General features: G+C 40.0%; 2 protein-coding genes across 2 annotated transcripts; one reads left to right on the top strand and one right to left on the bottom strand.

The window, feature by feature from the left end:
• Position 1: 1 nt before the first annotated feature.
• On the bottom strand, positions 2-1,614 carry LOC306894391 (endonuclease domain-containing 1 protein). The gene is made up of 2 exons (XM_079456904.1): positions 1,229-1,614; positions 2-1,002 (listed from the first exon to the last, which is right to left on the bottom strand). Exons 1-2 carry the CDS (start codon positions 1,535-1,537, stop codon positions 421-423), a joined length of 891 nt encoding a protein of 296 aa, XP_079313030.1. The 5' UTR covers positions 1,538-1,614; the 3' UTR covers positions 2-420.
• A 4,371-nt stretch (positions 1,615-5,985) lies between these two features.
• LOC306895482 (interferon-induced very large GTPase 1) lies at positions 5,986-21,835 on the top strand. Its single transcript, XM_079458746.1, is given in 6 exon segments — positions 5,986-6,260; positions 11,944-12,037; positions 15,972-16,229; positions 16,313-16,573; positions 16,647-18,571; positions 18,574-21,835. Coding segments are annotated over 6 exon segments (5,304 nt in total). The 5' UTR covers positions 5,986-6,251; the 3' UTR covers positions 21,331-21,835.
• Positions 21,836-22,557: the final 722 nt, after the last annotated feature.

Raw genomic sequence — 22,557 nt, 5'->3', positions numbered from 1 at the left:
TGCATGTAAACTCATGATGAAGTCTGTTTATTTGCTCTTCTGCCTGTGTATCCAGTCATACATAAACAAGTTAAATAAAGTTATGTTCACACACACCTATTGATTCCTTGCCTGGTAATCAAAGAAAGTAAAAAAACACAGATATTCTGTACCATCATCTGAATATGAAACTATGACAATATAAATGTCTGACTCAGCAGAAGACACCTGTTTTGGAATAGTTTTAATTCTATGTTAACAGCATCTTGGTTAGTATGTGAGCTGGTGTACATTTATGTAACACAATCAATCTTATGAAAGCATTGCAATCTTATGAATTTCTTTTAAATGATAACGTTTTTAACAACAATTGCATACAATTACTATACAGTTTGGATTTCAATGTAATGTGATGAACCATGCAGATTCGTTTGTGATACCTTACATGTCTGGCACACAGTCACTGTAAAAGATCTGGAAGCTCTTATCCACATCCATTTTGCCTTTAAGAAACTTCTCAAGATTTTTAATTGGAACTTCCACTATATGGTTGTTCACACGATCATTAAGGCCATAAGCCCCAAATACAGGAAACTTATAGCGCTCCGAATAAGGCGCATTGTGATCGAAATCTGTGCAGCAATAGGCTGTCCAAATGTACTCTGGAATGGCCACTCGATTTAGGTTATCACGTCGGATCATGTTACCCGATGTTGTCACCCCAGTTATCACATAAGCTTTTCCGTGACAATAGTTGTTAAGTCGTTTGCGGATAAGCTCTACTTGTGTGCTCCAGGGCCCAAAACTAAACTCCCTTATCAGAGGAATCACATTTGTTAAGGTATAGGTGGCAGCCTTGTCCATTGGGTCCGCCTGATGCTCATCTGGGTTCAATTGGCCACGTTCATATTGGATTACATCAGCATAGTCATCCAGCACAGCCTGTGTGTCTTCAAAGTTTTTGTGCATTAAGGAGGACTGGGGAAAGGGTTCCATGTTACTACTACCCTTCTCAGTTGCCAGCTGTACAAAATGAGATGACGCAGTTTAGGGTTAAATATTTAAACGTGTAGAGAAAAGAGAAGATGTGGAATAACTGCATTGTTAAGAGGATTAGAGCACAATTAGGACATTAAAAAGTTCTATTCAGTAATTTTTTTCTTTTTCAGGAAGTTCAAAAGAAATTTAGACTGGTCAGGTTACCATATTTATATCAAAAATAAATAATAGAAATTTAGGATACACTCACCTGGGGTTCAAACATCCAGGGTACATCTACTCTCTTGTCCCCGTCTGATTTCTCGAAGGTGTAAGCTGAGTATATCGGGATGTGTTTTTGGGGGTCATAGAAGGTGATGAAGCGGGGCTTGTCCATATATTGCTGACAGATCTTTTTTATTGAAGAACTGAGGTAAGCTCGTGGTGGAGTGCCCATGTAAAGGAAATCCTTACAGCGTCCTACATGGTTGAAGTCCTCCACCACTGCTGCTTGTGATTTCAATATCAAATACGTCAGCAAGGCTTGAAGCAAAGAAGAGTCATACACAGTGAGCTTCATGTTATCCCTTTTGAGTGGTTGTCTGTAATTTACAGGTTGTGCTAAAACAACTTTTAGTTAACAACTACTTATTCTGTGTCTGGTTTGTCTCCAGTTAAAATACCTTCATCCCAGATACTGTTTAGACGTCACTGGTAGGAGGAGGATCAGATTGGTCTTCATTAACCAGCCATTGAAGTGCTCATGCAGGGTTTTCAGTTCATGCAAAACTGTGTTTGGTTAGGCTGATTATCCATCTAACTGAAAATCTCCATGAACGACATAATGTCCAAAGAGTACCGCCATATGTCATATTTCAGTGGAAAGTTCTTAGAAGATTTTGAATGTTATCCTTAAACAGTTTTCTCTCATTATGCGAATAAATATTTGCACCTTCAAATAGTCACCATTATAAGACAAAATAATAAGCTTTATTTACATCATTTTTTTTGGTCTCTGAGTGCTTAATATAACATACAGCACATAAACACGAAAACCCAAAATGTATGCACATAGATTTAAAAGATAAAAATGTAAGCAATATTTAAAAAACATTAAGTTAAGAACTTTCTCTCTTGGGAAACTGTAACAAAAGACAAGGCAAACAACAGAGAGCCATCTTTCTTTGTAAAAGGTAAAATTATGTTTAGTTATATTTCTGGGCTTTGATGCCTTTATTTTTAACAGGACAGTGGATAGATCTTGACAGAAAAGTATGGGACAGAGAGAGGGTTGTGGCACAAGTGATGTTGAAAATTGAAGATGGTTCTTTGTCAACATGTTTTTTTTTATGAGGGCACAAGTAACAGAGAGAAGCAGGATAGGTTACAATGATATATGGAAGAAATTATCTTTAGATTTACATATACGTAGTCTTATGGATGTCATTTATGAGCATAATTTTTCTCTTGTGTGACAGTTTCATGAAGTCCCATAGTCTGTTCTGCCGTATAGCATGATAAGAATGTAAATCAACCACAAAGTGTAGAAGATAATCTGATAGGTGACTTTATTCACAGCTCATTGGGGACTCTCAGGAAGCTTTGTTCTGGCTAACATCAGTGTTTATTCCAAATTGAAGCGCTTCATGTAAAGGCCTTTTTATGCACACAGTTTATGTATTTGATTACATTATATAAGGTTACAGCACAACAGAGCATCATGCAGGCTAAAAAAACTCAAAAGTCTATTTCCTTTTCTTCTTGTAGTTATGCATGTTTTCTGAGACACAATGTTTGAAAAAGATGCTGGCGCTTTTATCTATGTCAGTCTGGTTCTTCAAAAAAGACTCCAAAGTCTTCAAAGGAACTTCTGTAACACTGTATCCTACTATGGCATTCAAAGCATATGCCGCATGGGTGGGAAACATGTACCGTACATCAAAGGGTGAGTTTCTGTCAAATCGCGGACAGCAGTAAGCTGACCATAGGTGCTTTGGGACAGCTATCCGGTCCTCTCTTTCTCTTCGGATGGTTAACCCTGAAACAGTCACCCCAGTCACCACATAAGCAACTCCATGGCAGAAGTTATTCAGTCGACGTCGCAACATATCAGTATATGCACCCCACGGGCCTTCCAAAAGATCTGTGATTAGAGGCACCACATTTGTGAGCGTGTAGGTAGACGCTTTGTCTTGGTCGTCTGCCTGGTGCTGATCAGGGTTAAGTTGCCCACGCTCGTACTGTACTGCATCAATATAGTCAGCAAGCAGAGCCTGGCTCTCTTCAATTAATTGGTCTGTTTCACCACTAGAGGGCAACACTCTCATGTTCCCATTTTCATCAGCAGTAACCAGCTGTGGAAGAGAAGGTACAAGAACAAGCATCTATTAACTTTGTAAAAACTACATAATGTTGTAAGAATTTCAAATAGGCTTCATTTGCAATGCTACAAATGAAACCCAGTCAATTCAATTAAATGGCATGTACCTGTGGTTCAAACATCCAGGGTGTGTCCATCCTCCTCTGTCCATCTGACTTTTTGAAGGTATAAGCTGAGTAAAGTGCCATTCTGCGACGGCTATCATACAGTGTTGCATAACGTAGTTTATCTCCGTAGCGCTGGCATATCCTCCTCAGATTTCCGCCTCGAATACCCATGGGTGCTGTATGCATATAGAAGAACTCACTACATTCTTTGAAGCTGTCAGACACTGCGCTGTCTGCAAAATGCCACCATGACAATAGAAGAAGTATAAAGAGAGAGTTTTTAAAAGAAGCCATCAATAAAATTATAAGGAATTAGTTGTGTCTGTGACAAAAAATGTAAAATTTTGGAATGAAGAATTTTAGGATGATCTAGCTGTTCCTTTCATGGTGTTCTGAGTCAGACTGATAGCCTAACTTGAAAAACTGAAAGCCAACATATGCAAATCATCGTCTCTATTACCCTGCCTTATTTTGTGCATGGGCCATTCTACAGAATTCATACAAACTGCTGTCCCACATCAAAAAACACACTTAAAAAGCATTCAAGTATTCAAAGCTTAGTTGTTTAGTAAGATCCTTCTATTATCTGTTGAATCACACAATAATATTTATAATATCAGTCAGTTTAATATGTATAAAATCATAATTTATCAGGTCATTTCAATTGGGAGATGGGTGTCCCAAACCCCTAAATTTCAGTTTATGAAAATTGTATTTAAAAATGTTTTGCATTTTCTTCCATTGTTGTCTCTTAAAATATATTTTATATACAAAATGTTTATTTTATTTTTAATATGTAAATTTTTACTTTATGTAAAAAATGTGTTCCGGTCACTACCGAAAGTGTGGGGAAATGCGGGGAAAATGAGTTTGGGAGAGAAGCCGGGGTAGAGGAGGAATGCTTAATCTTAAAAGATAGAGAAGGTAAAACGGGTTCCCTATTTATAAGCGAGCTAGGGTTGATTGCGTTTGTGCGATGATTGCAGATTATAGACTATAGATCCCCTATATGGGGCTGGCGAACTTTGTTAGTTAAACATCATATGGTGAGTAGATCTGTCGTATTATTTTGAAGTAAATGTAAATCTGTGTGTAAATTTGAGGAACGTCACTACCAAACATCTATTTTTCTGAAATTGAGCAACTTTTTTGGCTTGGAGGTTTTATGTGTGTACATCTGTTCTGATTTGATTTATTAACCATGTCCCGATTATCATGTTCGAGCTAGGCTCCAATTATTCAAATACAGTAGGCTAGTGAAAAAAATAGTTTCGGTAGGGAGAAAAGGGGATATTTAATCCTTTATTTGGGGAAATAAAGAAAGTTATGAAAAAACATAGTAAGTTATTTGTATTAACATAAAATGTTGAAAGTCTGATTCAGCTGTGCAAATTAAATGTTGTCATCACTACCAAAACATAGCGATCACTACTGAAAATATGTGTTTTGTAAAAAGATCAATTTTATGTATTTTACAATGAAAGATTCGATTCAAAATACAACAAATACTCAATTACTCCTGAAATATTGATAAAATTGTAACTGCATTTACATTTGAAATTATAAAAAAAAGTAGATTTAAACAAAATCTTGATATGTAAACATAATTAAACACAACCTTATAAAATTATATATTAGGCCTATTGTGTTTCTGTAGTGACACAATTTGGGGAGAGGAAGATTATTCCAAAACGTTCTGAAAATAGAATATGAAAATTAACTGCACAATTACCAGAAATGTGTATATTTGATATTGTACAATTTGCATACATAAAACAATTCAGGAAAATAAAAACATTGTCAAGATGTTTCAATTCTGTAGAATGAGCCGATATGACCAACAGAACAATTTGAGGTTATGAAAACAGAATGTATGATATTCAGCTTGCAAATGAATTTGGTGAAATGTCAGTTACTATTTCTCTTAAAAAATGTAAAAAATGGTGTTCAGGGGCCTCATTTGTAAAACTTTGCGTAGGATTTGCGTCCGAAGTGGCGTACGGATGAAACATAGGACGTGCGTACGCACAGAAATATTCGGATTTATAAAACCGTGCGCACGCAGTTTTCTCTTAATAAATTACAATCAATTCTAAATGTAGAGCAGCTTTTGCGGCTTCTGTCACGCCCATAGTTGCCCATAAATAGTCCGCGAAACGCCCACAAGTTAATATTCATAGATGGCAAAATCATGGCAAACACATAGAGGAAATAAAAAAACGTAACTTCACTCAATGTGAAGTTTTATAAATACCAATTATTGCGTAGAGAGCGACGTACGCCTTCTTTTGTGCCTACGCAACGTTTATAAATGAGGCCCCAGATGTTTTAGGGCAAGTTATTTTTTGTTCGATTTTAAGACGGCTCAAACATTCATTTAAGTCTGGGACTATCTTAAAGCCTTGTCTGTGACACCGGGGAAATATGTGTTTGAATATGCACTGACTGTAAATAAAAAACATGAAGAAACGCTGATTTTCATGACCTTTAGTCCACTGTGTACTAAATCAGTTCCACGTTATTTTTTCCAGACACCTCCTCCTTACCGAAAGGTTAAGTTTCGTTCTGCTAGTTTCGTTTACACGATTCGGAACAAACCATTTGCTAACAGTCTTTTATTTTGTATTTGCTTGCACAAACGTAGCCTATTATCTTTAATGAATTTTGAGGCAATGAAAATCTAGTGCACTTAAACAAAAAAGGGGTATAGCTGACGATCGCGACGGGTTTGAATTAGTTAGGCTACATAGTTCAGTCTGTTCAGTCAGGATCTGATCTGACCTGACAATTTGCACAGAGGTTGATCCATGGATGACGTGAGTACCATTTACGTGAACTTGCTTTCATACATCGTTGTTGGGCTTCCAATATGGTTAATAGAATATATATAATTTATTTGAGATTTTCATAGAAAAATTTAATAGTTTCCGTTATGCAGATCGTTATTTAATAAGCCATAAAAAGGGTTTGATTTAGGATAGTTGCTTCGCACAAACGAGACTGAAACTGAAAGCGTACAGCAAAGGCGTTTCCCCGGTCCAAAAGTATAAATAGGATACATAGTTTCTTTTCACCGTATCCTTATTCCTTCTGTTATTTAGTTTTTCTGTTATTTACTGTATTTTGTTTATTTTATACTGTTTTTGTTGCTCTTATATGTCATATATTAAAACATGCACACACATATTGCATTCAGTCCTTTTCATGATATTTAATTCAAAGGTATACGCTTTTTAATTGTAATTTATATTGCTCCATAGTTGGCCCACAAATGAAATAGCTGTTCATCTTCTCCTCCCCAGTCCCACAGTACTACAAAGATGTGGGTGGCATTGTTTTTTCAAGATGTTTATAAAGATATCTGGTTGAATTAATTAAAGTCAAATCAAGAAAAGTCGAAAACGCTAATACATTTAGCATAAAATAAATCCCTGCTCTTTGTGACGTTAAACTGGCATCGTATAAAGCGAACCAATTGGTTTGTGCAAGAAACTGAATAGAAATGGCTATAATCGCACCTTCAGGATTCCAATCGCATCCATGTGCCCCATGCACTTAGATCCTCTGGTAGGAGGGACCAGTAGCGGATCTATGATTTTTTAAAAGCAGGGGCCACATGGGGGCAACAATTTACAAAGGGGGCTAAGTGTGGTGAGCGATTCTTTTTTATTTTTCAATTGCTGCTGGGACTACCAGATTTCTGAACAAAAAACGGGAGATGAGTTGGAGAATGATGCAGGTTAATTAATGATAAACAGAGATGAGTACAGGTCAGTAAATAAGCCAACGCAACACACAAGTTTTATATGCTTCTAAATATACTTTTGTCATGACCAAATACTAGGGTTTTAAGTGTCAGCCACTATTATCCATCCCTGAACGATTTACTACCCTGAACTATGCGAATATTAACTCATATGTGAATCCTATATTTGCTGCTAAACAAATAAGGTAAACTTGCTAATAAACTAGTTATTGTTGTAGCTGCAGGGCTCAACTCTTAGGACTTTTTGACTGGTCCAGGCAGTAATTTAAATTTTTACTTGCTCTGCCAACAAAAAACAAAAATAGTTGTTGTTTTTGACCCATTATGTTATCTTCAATTCTAATTAGCAAACCTATTTGACACCAAAATAAAATAAAATGCCATCCATTACCACAGCAAAAATAATTGACCCTTATATAAAGTTAAAACGTCATAAAAGATAAGTAAACAGTCAGTAAATAATAACTATGTCTTTCTTTCGGGTTTGCTCCCGTTATCAGGGGTCGACATAGCTGTTTTTACGCAGTCATTAAATAAGAACAAATGAAGAAAATATGACAAGCAGCACATATTATAAATAATCACAACGTCTCGGGTTACTTGGCTGTAACCAAGTTCCCTGAAAAAGCGGGAACGAGATGCTGCGTTTCAAACGCTATGGGAGAACGTCTTCGTGTCAAACACGGCAACATACTTTAAATAACCTCGGCAGGTGACGTGGCTAATTACACCAGCACCTGCAGGTTATAAATACGCTTGACGCAAACGCGTCTTCAGGTTCCAACTTTGTCTGAAAGGACGTCCGGCACGCCTACAGTGCGGCATTGAGGCGCAGCATCTCGTTCCCGCTTTTTCAGGAAACCGGGTTACAGCCAAGTAACCCGAGAAGTTCCCTATCAAAAGCTACTACCTGAAGCTTCGCCCCGAAAACGAACCTCAGGAATTTCCTGTGTTGTAGCAAGATCTCTATGTGAGAGTATGCAATATTGAGATCGGTCGTCACGAACCAGTCCTGACACTGAATTTGAGACACAATCATCTTGATTTTCAACATTTTTAACTTTAGGTAGCAGTTCAATCTGCGAATATCTAGAATTTGGAAGCAACCCCCCCATCCTTCTTGGGAACTATAAAATACCAGCTGTAGTAGCCTGACATTCTGTCTGATAGGAATGTGTTCTATGGCCACTTTGTACAGCAGAGCTTGTGATTGTTATGTCAACAGATGTGCTCGCTCCGGTTGCACGGAAGTGGAGACCATGCCGTTGAAACGTGGAGGGCGATATTCAAATTGTATCCTGTAGCCTTTGGCTACAGTCCTTTTCACCCACGGAGATACCTGGCAGAAGTTTCCACGCTGAAATATTCTCTGAAAGGGGTATCAATGTTGAAACCTCATCTAGTTGGGGGGATGCCAGACATTCGGCGTCCTGAATCGTGGCAGGAGATGACCGAACAATTCGCATTTTTGAGCACGGCATAGTTCTGCGAAAGCCGTTTCGTCAATTACCCCGTCAGTGCTCACGCCGCGCAGCAAATCAGCCTGTAAGGCTTGCAGAATATAGAATATTGCATTATAGTTAAGGGAAGAGGAGCTACAGGTTACAGGCAGAGGGCCACTGCCCCAGCACGAGTGGTGAGCACTGATAGCCGAGTTCTGCTCCTCTATCGAGGCTCGGTAGGCGCATCAACTGGTCGGGAGACGAGAGTCTACGAGGACATTACAGCCACTTTATGGGTGTTTTTCTCCACTAAACTTTGTGTAGATCACGCCACAGTGTGCACTTTTACATGAGCAGCCCCCAGTGCAGCGGGCCTGCTATGAAACCGAGCATATTTCTGCCGCTTCTAAGACACTGAGCAGACCATTTTTCATAGGTTTTGCCTTGTATAAACTGCATTTTTGGCTAATTGTCACACGCGAGTAGGCCTCCATTGTAATGGCGGCCTGCCATGTCAGCACGTGTTGTGATTATTCTTTCAATTGGTGATGAGACTTTTCATGCACATGCTCCGTGCATCTGTGAGGTGCACCCGGACGGTGGTTAGAGCCACTCGCTTTTGCGTGGGAGACACCGGTTCGATTCCCGTCTCAAACATTACTTCCTATTGCCAAAGTACATTGTTATGTGGTTTTCATGTGTGCTATAACTTTGTACGGATTTGAAGGATCTGTTGTAACAAGCAAGACAGGACAAGAGTCCTCTGTCTTTGTGTGCACAGTTATGCTGTCCTTATTTAGTCATTTTGCATGTGTGCAATCATATTTTGGGCTTGCATGACAGCTCCACACAACGCTGACTATTTAGCAGCTTGCTTGTGTGATTTGCAGGCAGCACTTTGGGCAGGTTGTGCAGTGCTCTGCTGCAGCGTCAAGCTGTTTGACTATGCTGTGTGTTTCAGTTAGGTCGTACAGGCAGTCAAGGGTGCGGTCCTCCCCCCACCAGCATTTGCACAAGCCTGTGCTTTACATGACTGCATGTTTGCTGTCACCGTTGCCGATCAGGTTATGACTTGCATTAGCCTGTGCCTTACACAGTATGTGACCATGTCCTTCACCGTCATTGTCCTTATTGCTTGGGTACATAGCCTTACTATGTACACCAGTTGCCTCGGGCCTATGATATTTATTCTATATTGCTGGCTTCATGAAATCGCTTAGTATACAGGGTTTGTTATTGCCCTGCTCGGCCTTGGTACCTGCTGTTTATACAGTGCATCCGGAAAGTATTCACAGTGCTTCACTTTTTCCACATTTTGTTATGTTACAGCCTGTAAGATGTTTAGATGTTTCTACAACTTGATTAGAGTCCACCTGATTGGACATGATTTGGAAAGGCACACACCTGTCTATATAAGGTCCCACAGTTACATTTATTCATTTGGCAGACGCTTTTATCCAAAGCGACTTACAAGTAGTTTTTTACAGTGGCACATTACTGCAGAGAAATCAGGGGTAAGGTGCCTTGCTCAAGGGCACTTCAGTCATGACCTGCTGGCACTGAGATTCGAACAAGCAACCTTCTGATCACAAGCCCACCAGGCCACAGCTGACCCCCCAGTTAACATTGCATGTCAGAGCACCAAGCCATGGAATCCAAGGAGTTGTCCGTAGACCGCGAGACAGGATTGTATCAAGGCACAGATCTGGGGAAAGGTACAGAAACATTTCTGCAGCATTGAAGGTCCCAAATGAGCACAGTGCCCTCCATCATCCGTAAATGGAAGAAGTTTGGAACCATCAGGACTCTTCCTAGAGCTGGCCGCCTGGCCAAACTGAGCGATCGAGGGAGAAGGGCATTAGTCAGCGAGTTGACCAAGAACCCGATGGTCACTCTGACAGAGCTCCAGGATGTCTCTGTGGAGAGAGGAGAACCTTCCAGAAGAACAACCATCTCTGCAGCACTCCACCAATCAGGCCTGTATGGCAGAGTGGCCAGACGGAAGCCACTCCTCAATAAAAGGCACATGACAGCCGCTCAGAGTTTGACAAAAGGCACCCGGAGGACATGAGAAACTAAATTCCTTGGTCTGATGAAACAAAGATTGAACTCTTTGGCCTGAATGGCAAGCATCATGTCTGGAGGAAACCAGGCACCGCTCATCACCTGGCCAATACCATCCCTACAGTGAAGCATGGTGGTGGCATTTCCTGCCGTTTTTCAGCGGCAGGAACTGGGAGACTAGTCAGGATCGAGGGAAATATAAATGGGGCGAAGGTTCATCTTCCAACATGACAATGACCCTAAGCACACAGCCAAGATGACAAAGGAGTGGCTACAGGAAAACTCTGTGAATGTCCTTGAGTGGCCCAGCCAGAGCCCAGACTTGAACCTGATTGAAAATCTCTGGAGAGACGACGCTCCACATCCAACCTGATGGAGTTCTAGAGATCTTGCAAAGATGAATGGGAGAAACTCCCCAAAAATAGGTGTGACAAGCTTGTAGCATCATACTCAAAAAGACTTGAGGCTGTAATTGGTGTCAAAGGTGCTTCAACAAAGTATTGAGCAATTATGGGGTATTGTTTGTAGAATATTGAGGAAAAAAATAATTGAATCTATTTTGGAAGAAGGCTGTAACATGACAAAATGTGGAAAAAGTGAAGCACTGTGAATACTTTCCGGATGCACTGTATACTTTTTGTTTATTCTGCTATGTTTATTGCCACCCTGCTCAGTGTAGTGGCATGGTGTTCTTGTGAATTATGGTGGTAAGGTATTCCCCAGAGTTCTGAGTGTTTTGATTGGATCCTGCAGCAGAATTTTGGTATCCAATCATCTTAGAGCCTATGTAAGTGGTGCACGTTATGAGTTAGCTCCGCTAAAGTTGAGTTGTTTTTCAATGCTCTCACAGCTATTTGTGTTCATGACCAATATTTTAGGTCTTCAGCCAGTAAAGTTTAAATCATGTCATGCAAGGAGTAGACCACTTTTGTGGCTGCTCTCTGAGAGGTCTGGGGAACTTCAAGGGCCAATAAGATTTCAACTGGGGCCGGAACCCCTAGGTCTGCCAGGGAGATGAACAGCTGTGTTTTGTAAATATAGCTGTTGTAAAGCATACATAATGAATTCAGTAATAAAAACAGCATAGTTTGTGCAGTTACTTTCAAGGGCACAAGACATGTTTTAGACTGCCTGTGGATGTGGACTGCTAATTATAATGTTGTAAATAACATTTAGTCTGATCTATGATTGCTTGTAACTAATGTATGAAAAACTTTCAAAATACAGGAATACGAAGATAAATCCATGGAAGGCAATCAACAGACTAATACTTCAGGAGCACAATCTAAGTCGTATCTGGGGGAAGTTGCCAAGTTAAAAGGTATTATTTTGCCAATGTTTTCATGAGATCTGCTCATATTGTATGTCTACAAGATAATACATATTTTCAGAACATTCAAAATGGCTCAACAATATTAAAGATAAAACACATTAAAAGTATTAAGCCACAGTAAATCTGAAGAATAAATACATTATGAATCTGTCCCATACTTGATTTTGTCATGATTCTGCCGCATCATGTCATGTTTCTCTTAGTCTAGTGGCAGGATCATGACATAACCTCATGTTTAATGTGGAGAGAGGCGATTATGGTTTATTTTGGTTTGCCATAGGCTCTCTCCGGTCCCGTCTCTGTTCCCGTCCTCTTGTTTCCCCCTTATTGCTTGTTAATTAGTTGATGCCCTGCACCTGTCCCCATCTTGATTATTTCCCTATTTAATGCCATAGTCTCTTCTGTCTTGTGTCGGATCATTGTTATGTGTCAGATGTTGCACTTGTCTCCTGCCTTGTCATATAATGTAAGTCTAGTGTATTGTCTTAAGTTGTATGTTAGTTTAGTGAAGTCAGTTTATGTTCTTGTGTACCTGTGCTGTTCTCTTGTTTTACTCCCTCGTGGGTTTTTGTTTTGTTCCTGTTTTTTACTTATTATTAAAATCCCTTGTTAACCCTTCATCCGCTGTCTGCGCTTGGGTCCTCTGTCTCTGTCCCGCAACACGTTCATGACAGAATGATCCGACCAAGATTAGGACCCAGCGGACAGAGGGGTCGTTGCGGCAGCGGTCAACGCCGCCAGGTTCCCCTCCAGGGTTAGAGGCTGCCGGACTCCCTTCCAGGGTCAAGAACGCCGGACTCCCTTCCTGAGTCGGGGCCGCCGGACTCCCTTCCAGGGTTGAGACTGCCGGATTCCCACTCAGGGCCGAGGCCGCCGGACTGCCTTCCAGGGTCGAGACTGCCGGTCTTCCCTCCAGGGTCGAAGCCGCCGGATCCTGTGGCCGCCAAAGATCCCCAGCCGGGCATTACGGGTCGATGCAGCCGGGCATTCCGGGTCGATGCAGCCGGGCATTCCAGGTCGATGCAGCCGGGAATTTCCGCCCGGTGGAGCCGGGCATTCCCGTCTGGCGGAGCCGGGCATTTCCGCCCGGTGCATGCGGCCATTCCAGCCCGGTGCATGCGGCCATTCCAGCCCGGTGCATGCCCGTCCGTGTCTGCCGGCTATCCAGTTCGTGTCTGCCGGCGATCCAGTTCGTGTCTGCCGGCGATCCAGTTCGTGTTTGTCCTGTTTTGGACTCTCGCTGGTTGGACTTATGTTCCCCTTCCTTGGACTCTAGTGTTTTGGTTTCAGTTATCATGTAGCTTTGTTTGTCAGTGTCACAGTCTGTCTTGTCCTGTTTGTGCCTTGAGGAGCATCAGGTTGCTGCTCCTAAAGGAGAGGCTTATGTCATGATTCTGCCGCATCATGTCATGTTTCTCTTAGTCTAGTGGCAGGATCATGACATAACCTCATGTTTAATGTGGAGAGAGGCGATTATGGTTTATTTTGGTTTGCCATAGGCTCTCTCCGGTCCCGTCTCTGTTCCCGTCCTCTTGTTTCCCCCTTATTGCTTGTTAATTAGTTGATGCCCTGCACCTGTCCCCATCTTGATTATTTCCCTATTTAATGCCATAGTCTCTTCTGTCTTGTGTCGGATCATTGTTATGTGTCAGATGTTGCACTTGTCTCCTGCCTTGTCATATAATGTAAGTCTAGTGTATTGTCTTAAGTTGTATGTTAGTTTAGTGAAGTCAGTTTATGTTCTTGTGTACCTGTGCTGTTCTCTTGTTTTACTCCCTCGTGGGTTTTTGTTTTGTTCCTGTTTTTTACTTATTATTAAAATCCCTTGTTAACCCTTCATCCGCTGTCTGCGCTTGGGTCCTCTGTCTCTGTCCCGCAACACGTTCATGACAGATTTAGTTGCAAATAAAAGGTATAGGGCTAAAGGTGAGTCAGAATATGTTTGTTTTGTTTGAAACAATGTGATACAGTCTGATGCCACAATACTTGAATAGGGACAGAAAAAGAATAAATAAACAACAGGGTTGCTGAACTGAAAATGTTTGAAGTGCAGATACAGCGGGAAAATAAGTATTTGACACATCAGCATTTTTATCAGAAAGGGGATTTCTAAGTGGGCTATTGACACAATTTCCACCAGATGTAGCCATCAAGCCAAATATTGAATTCATACAAAGAAATCAGAACATTTAAGTATACAAGTTGAGTCATTCCCTGTGTCATACAAAGATGTAAAAGCAAAGAACTCGCTGTAGATCTTCGTAATCTTATCGTTGAAAAGCATTTTGATGGGAATGGTTATAGGCACATTTCCAGAATGCTAAATGTTCCTGTGAGTACTGTGGGGGCCACTCGGGCAGAACTTCAGGAAGACCTTGCATCAGCAGGTACTGTTGTTTCAAAGAAAACTATAAGCAATGCACTGAACCGCCATGGCATCCATGCACACTCACCACGCAAGACTCCATTGCTGAACAAAAAGCATGTTGAGGCTCGGTTAAAGTTTGCGAAAGAGCATTTGGAGAAGCCTGTGCATTATGAAAGCAAAATTGAACTTTTTGGCAGTCATTCTACACACCATGTTTGGAGAAGAAATGGCACTGCCCACCACCCCAAGACCTCCATACCAACAGTTAAGTTTGGGGGTGGAAGCATCATGGTTTGGGGCTGCTTTTCAGCAAGGGGTACTGGCTGACTTCATATTATTGAAGGCAGGATGAATGGAGAAATGTACCGGGACATTCTGGATAGAAATCTGCTGCCATCTACCAGAAAGCTGAAAATCAAAAGAGGGTGGACATTTCAGCATGACAATGATCCCAAACACAAGGCCAAGGACACAATGAAGTGGTTTCAAAGAAAGAAAATCAAGCTGCTTGAATGGCCCAGTCAATCACCTGACCTAAATCCCATAGAAAATCTACGGAGAGAACTGAAGATCAAAGTTCATAAAAGAGGTCCAAGGAACCTTCAAGATTTAAAGACCGTTTGTGTGGAAGAATGGGGCAGAATCACTCCTGAGCAATGCAGAAGACTGGTCTCTCCATACCAGAGGCATCTAGAAGCTGTAATCACCAACAAAGGCTTTTCTACAAAGTATTATATAAAGTGTGTTCAATATTTCTAATAAATAAAGTGAAATGACACAGGGAATGACTCAACTTGTATACTTAAATGTTCTGATTTCTTTGTATGAATTCAATATTTGGCTTGATGGCTACATCTGGTGGAAATTGTGTCAATAGCCCACTTAGAAATCCCCTTACTGATAAAAATGCTGATGTGTCAAATACTTATCTCCCCGCTGTATACAGAGATAAGTAACTTGAGTTGTTCTCAAAATTATTAATGCCTGCTTTGAGAACATCTGACAAGAGATAACAGACAATTCCTTTGTAGAGAATTGATCCAGACCCTTCAGATATCCAGCTCCATGTTGGTGCTTCAGTTGTCCCCACTAATTATCTATTGGGTTCAGGTCGGGGAACTGGAATGGCCATGGCAAAAGCTTGGTCTTGTCTTCAGTGATAATAAGACCCAAAACATTAAAGATGTTTATACACTCAAGATGGGTTTGGTGTACACAGGGATAGAAAAGTACCACATGTGTTACATACACTGCTGTGTCCAACCCCATTCTACATTCTTATTCTCTAATGAAAGCTTAGATTTTTGTAATTAAAAAAAGAAAGATCAGAAGGCTTAATGATGCAGATTTATTTTCACTGCCTTCTTTGCTCATATTTACCTAGGCGTTGATTCATTTTGAGCACAACTAACAAATAGAAAGGATTGCTTAATGTCCCCCCTCATATAGACCAGAATAAATGAGTACAATCAATACTGTATAAACTTGTAAAACTGTTGTAAAATGTTGTGAAAACTATTTTTAGATTTTCAAAAATGATCCCTGTTTCCACAGCTGTCCCTGCACCAGGTGGAATTTCTGTGGAGTATATTGGCACAAATTCTCTTACTCTTGTTTGGGATCCCCCAGACAGCATATCTTCATTTGAACTTACGTACTCTAGTGCCACAACCACAAACACCTCTGCTATCTCAAATGTCAAAACTACAGAAGTGGAAGGTCTTTGTCCAGAGACTGAGTACACGTTCAGCCTTGTTTCAGTATCAGAAAATGGTTTGCGAAGTGTGGGGGTTAAAACGACTGCATGCACCAGTAATAGTCTTTCATTCTACCGTATAAAAGATTACTTAACGGAAAATGAAGCATTGTGACATTAAGAGTTTTTTCCATTGCAGAGCCAGATCCACCTGGAAACTTCAAGGTAGAGAATGTGAGCACCACATCAGTTACTCTCATTTGGGATGCAGCAGGCTGTATGAAGAAGAAGTTTCGTTTACTCTGCTGCCAGAATCGAGGAATCATTCAGGAAACGACAACAGAATTGGGCACTGTGGTTTTTAGTGACCTGAATCCTGGAAATAAGTACTCTTTTCACATTACGACAGTGCTTTCAATTGGCGGCAAAAGTAAAGAAGCAGTGACATATGCTCAAACCAGTAAGTATAATCTTACTACAGCTATTTTATTAATTACAAATTAATTATTAATAACAAACACTATTTTTCACAGAAACCAAACTTCAGAGCCTCTTACAGGATTTGGGATTGGAGCAGTATTACCCCAACAAACTCTCACTTAGCACTGTGCTACAGATCGACAAGAGGTCAGTAACAGATGAGCCAGCTCAGTCTATATCATGTTTACCATGGCTGTTCCTGAAGAAACTAATGATGGTGAACGTGACTGCAAGAAGTGTCAAATATTCTCTCACATCTGAGGAAAGTGAAGATTTGTCAAGCTTAGACATTTACAACGATCCAATGGATTTACTTAATGATGAGAACAGCAGTAGGAACCCTTTGGACATAGTGACAGCACTGTTTCTTTGTTCGGATTGTTTCCTACAGCAAGAAATGGTCTCGAAAATGTCAATGTGTCAGTTCTCTGTACCGTTGCTTCTTCCAAACTGCGACACTCAACAGTGCACATTTATGCTTTGGGCTATGAGAGATATTGTGAAGAAATTTAGACCCCACTCCTTGTCAGATCCAAGAGGTTTCATGGAAGAGAGAATTGTTCACTCTGAGCTCCCCCTAGTGTCGTTTGTCAGACTTGGTGATTGCAGCATCTCTAAATCTCATATCCTAAACATGCTACTCAGCAACCCCCAACAGTATCACGATACATTTGTACATCATGGCATGGATTGTGGAGATATTTCGAGAAGGATATCAGATGGCTTGGTTGAGATGAGTTGGTATCTGCCTTGTGGAAACAAAAACATTGATGTCTTTCCCGAGGCACTTGCTTTTGCAAACCTGAGAGGTGACATCAGTACCTTTGAAACACAGTACAGCTTCTTATGTCAGACCTCCACTGCCATTTTTGTGTTTTTTGACACTCTGGATACAAACCTAAAGTTTCTCACCAACCAATATGCTAAAGCACAGTTCTTTTTAGTAGGTAACCGACAGAGCAAAGCCCTTAATGTGGAGCATCTGAAAAGCATAGCCTCTGAAATGAGTCTGAAGAAAAACAATATAATTCTGAAGACCAATCAAAACAATGCCAATTTTGTCAAACAGCTGCATTCTTCAATAAATAACATTATTTATAAACCCCAAAACAAAGTATGTCTTGAGGAGATGGACACTACTGCACATGAACTTGGGATTGTAGTTGATGAAGACATCAAAGAATGCCAGAACGCCAAAAACAATGCACATGGCATTACCAAGAACATACAGGACATGCTGCATTTCAAAAATGTTCAACTTCCCCTTCAAGGTCAAATCTGGAAAGATTTGGCAAAATTGGAAAAAGAGGAATGCAGACTTCGTAAAGCAGGAGGACAAAACATAGAGTCATACAAGAGCGATCTCCAGATGAAAAAGACTGAACTCAGGAAACAACAGAGTAAATATGACATCTCACAGGCAATGACCTGCTTTGTTTCTGCACTAACAAGCTCAAGCCTGGAGAGATCTTTTTTCCTGAAGTGGATGCGTATAAATCTTGACAACGTGTCACGTAAAAGCCTCTCTAGTCTCCGAGAGCAATACAAAGAAAAGAGTACATTTTCAGAAAACAAAGAGGAAATTAAACAGCTTGACCAACAAATCTCCAGTAGTTCCTTAGGAACAGAGCACTTTTTGCGGGAAATGGGACAACTTTATGAAGCTGCGGTGTCACTTCCAGAAAATGTAGAATCACGTAAACAAATGCTTCACTTACCCAGATTATGTGCTGAGCTGATGTTGGATGGCTTCCCTTTGGAGCTGGTAGATGGAGATGCATCAAATATTCCTCTCAGATGGGTAAATGACGTGCTTCAGCATTTAAACTCTTTGGCGCTGCCCAATAATAAAATAATGGTGGTGACAGTTTTAGGAGTCCAGAGCACCGGAAAGTCCACTTTGCTGAACACCATGTTTGGTGTTCAGTTTGCAGTCAGCAGTGGAAGATGCACAAGAGGAGCTTTCATGCAACTGATCAAGGCATCAAAGGAGAACTTGACTGTGATTATTTAGTCATAATTGACACTGAGGGTCTGAAATCTCCTGAGTTGGCAAAATTAGATGAAAGTCATGAACATGACAATGAATTAGCCACCCTTGTTGTTGGTCTGAGTGATATCACAATAATCAACATTGCCATGGAGAACTGCACAGAGATGAAGGATATTCTGCAGATTGTTGTCCATGCTTTCCTCAGGATGAAGGAAATAGGCAAAAAACCGAAATGTCAGTTTGTCCACCAAAATGTTGCCGATGTATCAGCACACGATAAGAACATGAGAGATCGAAAGATCCTTCTGGAGCAGCTGAATGAGATGACAGAGGCAGCAGCTAAAATGGAGAACAAGCATGAGTATAAAAGCTTTACTGATGTAATGGAGTATGATCCAGAAACTTGCAACTGGTACATACCCGGACTCTGGCATGGTAATCCTCCAATGGCACCAGTGAATGCTGGCTACTCTGAGGCTGTCTATGACCTTAAAAAGAAAATGATTGCTGTGATTAAGAAACAGAAAACACATACCACAAGATACAACATAACTGAATTTTTGGAGTGGACGAAAAGCTTGTGGAATTCAGTGAAATATGAAAATTTCATATTTAGCTTCAGGAATAGCTTGGTGGCGGATGCATACATGAGACTGTGTACAGAATTCCATAAATGGGAATGGTCGTTCAAGAAGCACATGCACTCTTGGTTAACTGGAGCGGAAGCGAGGGTGTCAAACTTTGAGATGATGAAACTGAAATCAGACAAGTCAGACCTTCAAGATATGTTATGCAGACTGAAACAAGAAGCTGTCACAAAGCTAGACACACTGGAAAACACCACTATGGAAAACCTTTCCAAATACTTTGAGCAAACAGAAGGTCATGTCTACCTTGTGGAAAAATACAGAGAAGATTTTGTGAGCAGTGTAAAATCTCTCAGGAGGGAAAATCAGAGCTCTCTGTGGACATATCTTGAAGCCACAGTAGATATCAGAAGAGGAATGAATAATCTGGACAACATCAAGAAAACATTCACTGAAACAATGGAGAAAAAAGTGCTGGTTTTACTTGAAGAATTGCGAAAAAGCAACAGCTCAAGATGTGACGCACAGACAACTGATAAGGATCTTGACCGTGCTTTTGATAAAATATGGCAAGAAACTGTCAACGAGCTGTCATTTGCTGGCTTGGAGGAAAGAAACATATTTAATTGTGTTTACCGCCAACTCCGAGAGAACATGAAACAGAAGGGAGGTTTTGTGACAGAGAAGTTAACTCGAGTGAATCTGCAAGATTATGGCAATGGGACATTTAAAGTAAAAAAAGAACACTTTTTCAAACGATGGTTGAACAGCTTATTCAGTGATAACTCTACTATGGATCTACAGGTAATGGCAGATGATTTAATCTCCAGATGCTCTCAGTTAGTCCAGGAAAAGACTGTGAATCAATCAAATTATCATGACACCTACATTCAGGAGATTTTACATACAATTGATGAAAGATTTGCGTCAAACAAGAATATGGGATATTCAGATGAATTTGAACTATACCTCAAACTGTACATTTGTGGGTTCTCTGCAAGAGAATTTCAACACATGCACGAGTGCTTTATTATGAAGAATGACGCACGCAGGTGCCTTGATCAATTTAAAGACAAATACAGCAATGATTTCAAAGACCTTTTCCATGATCGTGATCAGTGTCAGAGAAAGGCTGAAGAATTCACTCAACTGTGCCTGATTCCTGCAGTTGAAACATTCATCTACAGCTTCTTGGGTCCAGACATTGTTGATGCAATGCTTCAGGGTAAAAATGCATTTCAATTCAGCACTCGTGCATTTTTCCAGTACTCCCTCTTAAAGCATCTTCTAAATGAAGACAGTTTTGAACAGTATGTGGAATACATAGTTACCTATGAACGTTTTGTTAAGAGATGGATATTAAGTCAAGTAACAGAACAGTTTTCTAATGGACCTGAACTGTCTGAGCTGGAGGAGGGTCATCTTAAAGAAATCACCAAGGAGATATTAGAAGCCATCAAAATGACACAGAATGAAACAAATGAAAATGGCATCAAAGGATTCATACCCAGCATATGTAGGAAGCTTGGACAAAAACTTGTCATTCCCAAAGATGCTCTAGGAACCGTGATGGCACTAAATAATTCTTCTCAAGAGCCATTTGCCCGCTGGCTAATCAAATCTGTAGAGAAAATGGAACAGACACTGAAGACAAAACTCAAAGAAGGCAACATACAGAGCAAATTGCAAAAGCTCAAGATTAAACCCCAGGATGAGCTCTTCAAGCGAGTGTTTGGATGTGGAAAACAGTGTCCATTCTGCAAATCTCCATGTGAGGCGGGTGGAGGTGCTCACACTGAACACTGTGCCTCAGTACACAGACCTCAGGGACTCGGCCTGTACAGATATGAGCACAGTAAACAATTGTTAACTAACATCTGTTCAACAGATGTCCACAGTGAAGTACAGTTTAATTGTCCTGAGACCAATAATGAAGACCATCCCTACAAAAGATATAGAGAAATCTTTCCTGACTGGCACATCCCTGCTGATTCCAGCATACAGGCGTCAGATTACTGGAAGTATGTGATGACACGATTCAACACCAAATTTGCTGAACAATACAATGCCCTACCTGCTGATATACCCTTCATCTGGAAACGTATCACAAAGAATCAAGCATTGACTAGTCTGAAAGAGTCTTTCAACATCAAATAAGCTTCTTTTTCATTAATGATTCTATTCACTTAATGAAAGTGAAAATGATGTAATTGAAATTGAAAACAAAATCATATGAATAAGATTATGAATCATCTACTTGAAATGCGACAAAAGCTGTTATCTCCAGTTTGTAGATGGTTGATGTATTCTCTAATAAATGATGCCTCTTTCGCCATTTGATTGGTATTTGTTTATTACAAATGTTAAAGTTGGTTTAAATTGCTTTCTAAATGAATAAATGTAAATGCAAATATTATGTTATGTTTTCTCATATGTCATTACATGCGCTTTGCTATAATGTTGCAGTGAACGGAGTTTACTTATTTGATGTTTTTAACATTCAAACAGCAATAAATGACTATCAATAAAATCATCAATAAATGAGTCATTTGGTGCTTCATTAAAAGGAAACCAAGTCTGATGTCTGCTATCAATGTCTTTAATTTTCCCCAGATCAGAGTCACAGCATACAGTATTTAATAACCTCTAAATAAAGAGAACAATCATCACCTTATAGATTTTTATCCTTTCTTTTCTAAAACCCATTATTAACACGTTTATTATTCATCTTGAGTGTGGCTTTCTGTTTCTGAACATATGTATGTAAACAGGGCAACAGGTGTAAATTAGGAACCAGTAAAATGTTTTTATATTTTTAATAATAACATGTGCTTCATTTATTTATTCAGTCATTTTTAAATAATCAAAATTCACACACCGAGATCATGGCCATACATGTACTTTTTATGCCGTTATTTCACTTATAAGGATACCTTTCCTTATTCTTTATTTTCTCTACTGTCTCTTGGTAAGAATTTAATGCTGCAATGAGTTCACATACATCTGATAGCCTCCAGTTACTGTCCATCTCCATTGTAAAAGTTTTGTCCAATGTAAACTGGCAGGTTAAGTATCGTAAATATTTGGAAACATGACTCGCTGTGATGATTCAAATGACATTGATATGTTACATGACACACAACATTTTATGCTTAAATACAAGAGCAATAAATCTCTACCCACAGATCCCAAAAATAAAAAGAAGCAGCAGAAATAAAATGTAACCTCCTGTGAATGAGGTATTCAGTTTTGCTGGTGGCTGAATTTGAACTTGCACCTGTTGTCCTGATCACAAAGTATTTCGTATTTTATTTGACCAGAATAAAAAACAAAGAAGGGAACAAAACAGCAAACAAACAAGTAACTGAATATTTACAAATAGTT

This window comes from Barbatula barbatula, assembly GCF_947034865.1.
Source record: "Barbatula barbatula genome assembly, chromosome: 1".
Taxonomy (NCBI): domain Eukaryota; kingdom Metazoa; phylum Chordata; class Actinopteri; order Cypriniformes; family Nemacheilidae; genus Barbatula; species Barbatula barbatula.
The sequence above is the reverse complement of the archived record's forward strand: the minus strand, read 5'-3'. Positions and strand labels throughout refer to the sequence as shown.

Bases quoted from the DNA above. Each gene is read 5' to 3' on its own strand.
- LOC306894391 (XM_079456904.1), bottom strand. From the start codon at position 1,537: ATGAAGCTCACTGTGTATGACTCTTCTTTGCTTCAAGCCTTGCTGACG. The intron at 1,003-1,228 runs GTGAGTGTATCC...CATTTTGTACAG, and splicing joins CCTGGATGTTTGAACCCCAG to CTGGCAACTGAGAAGGGTAG.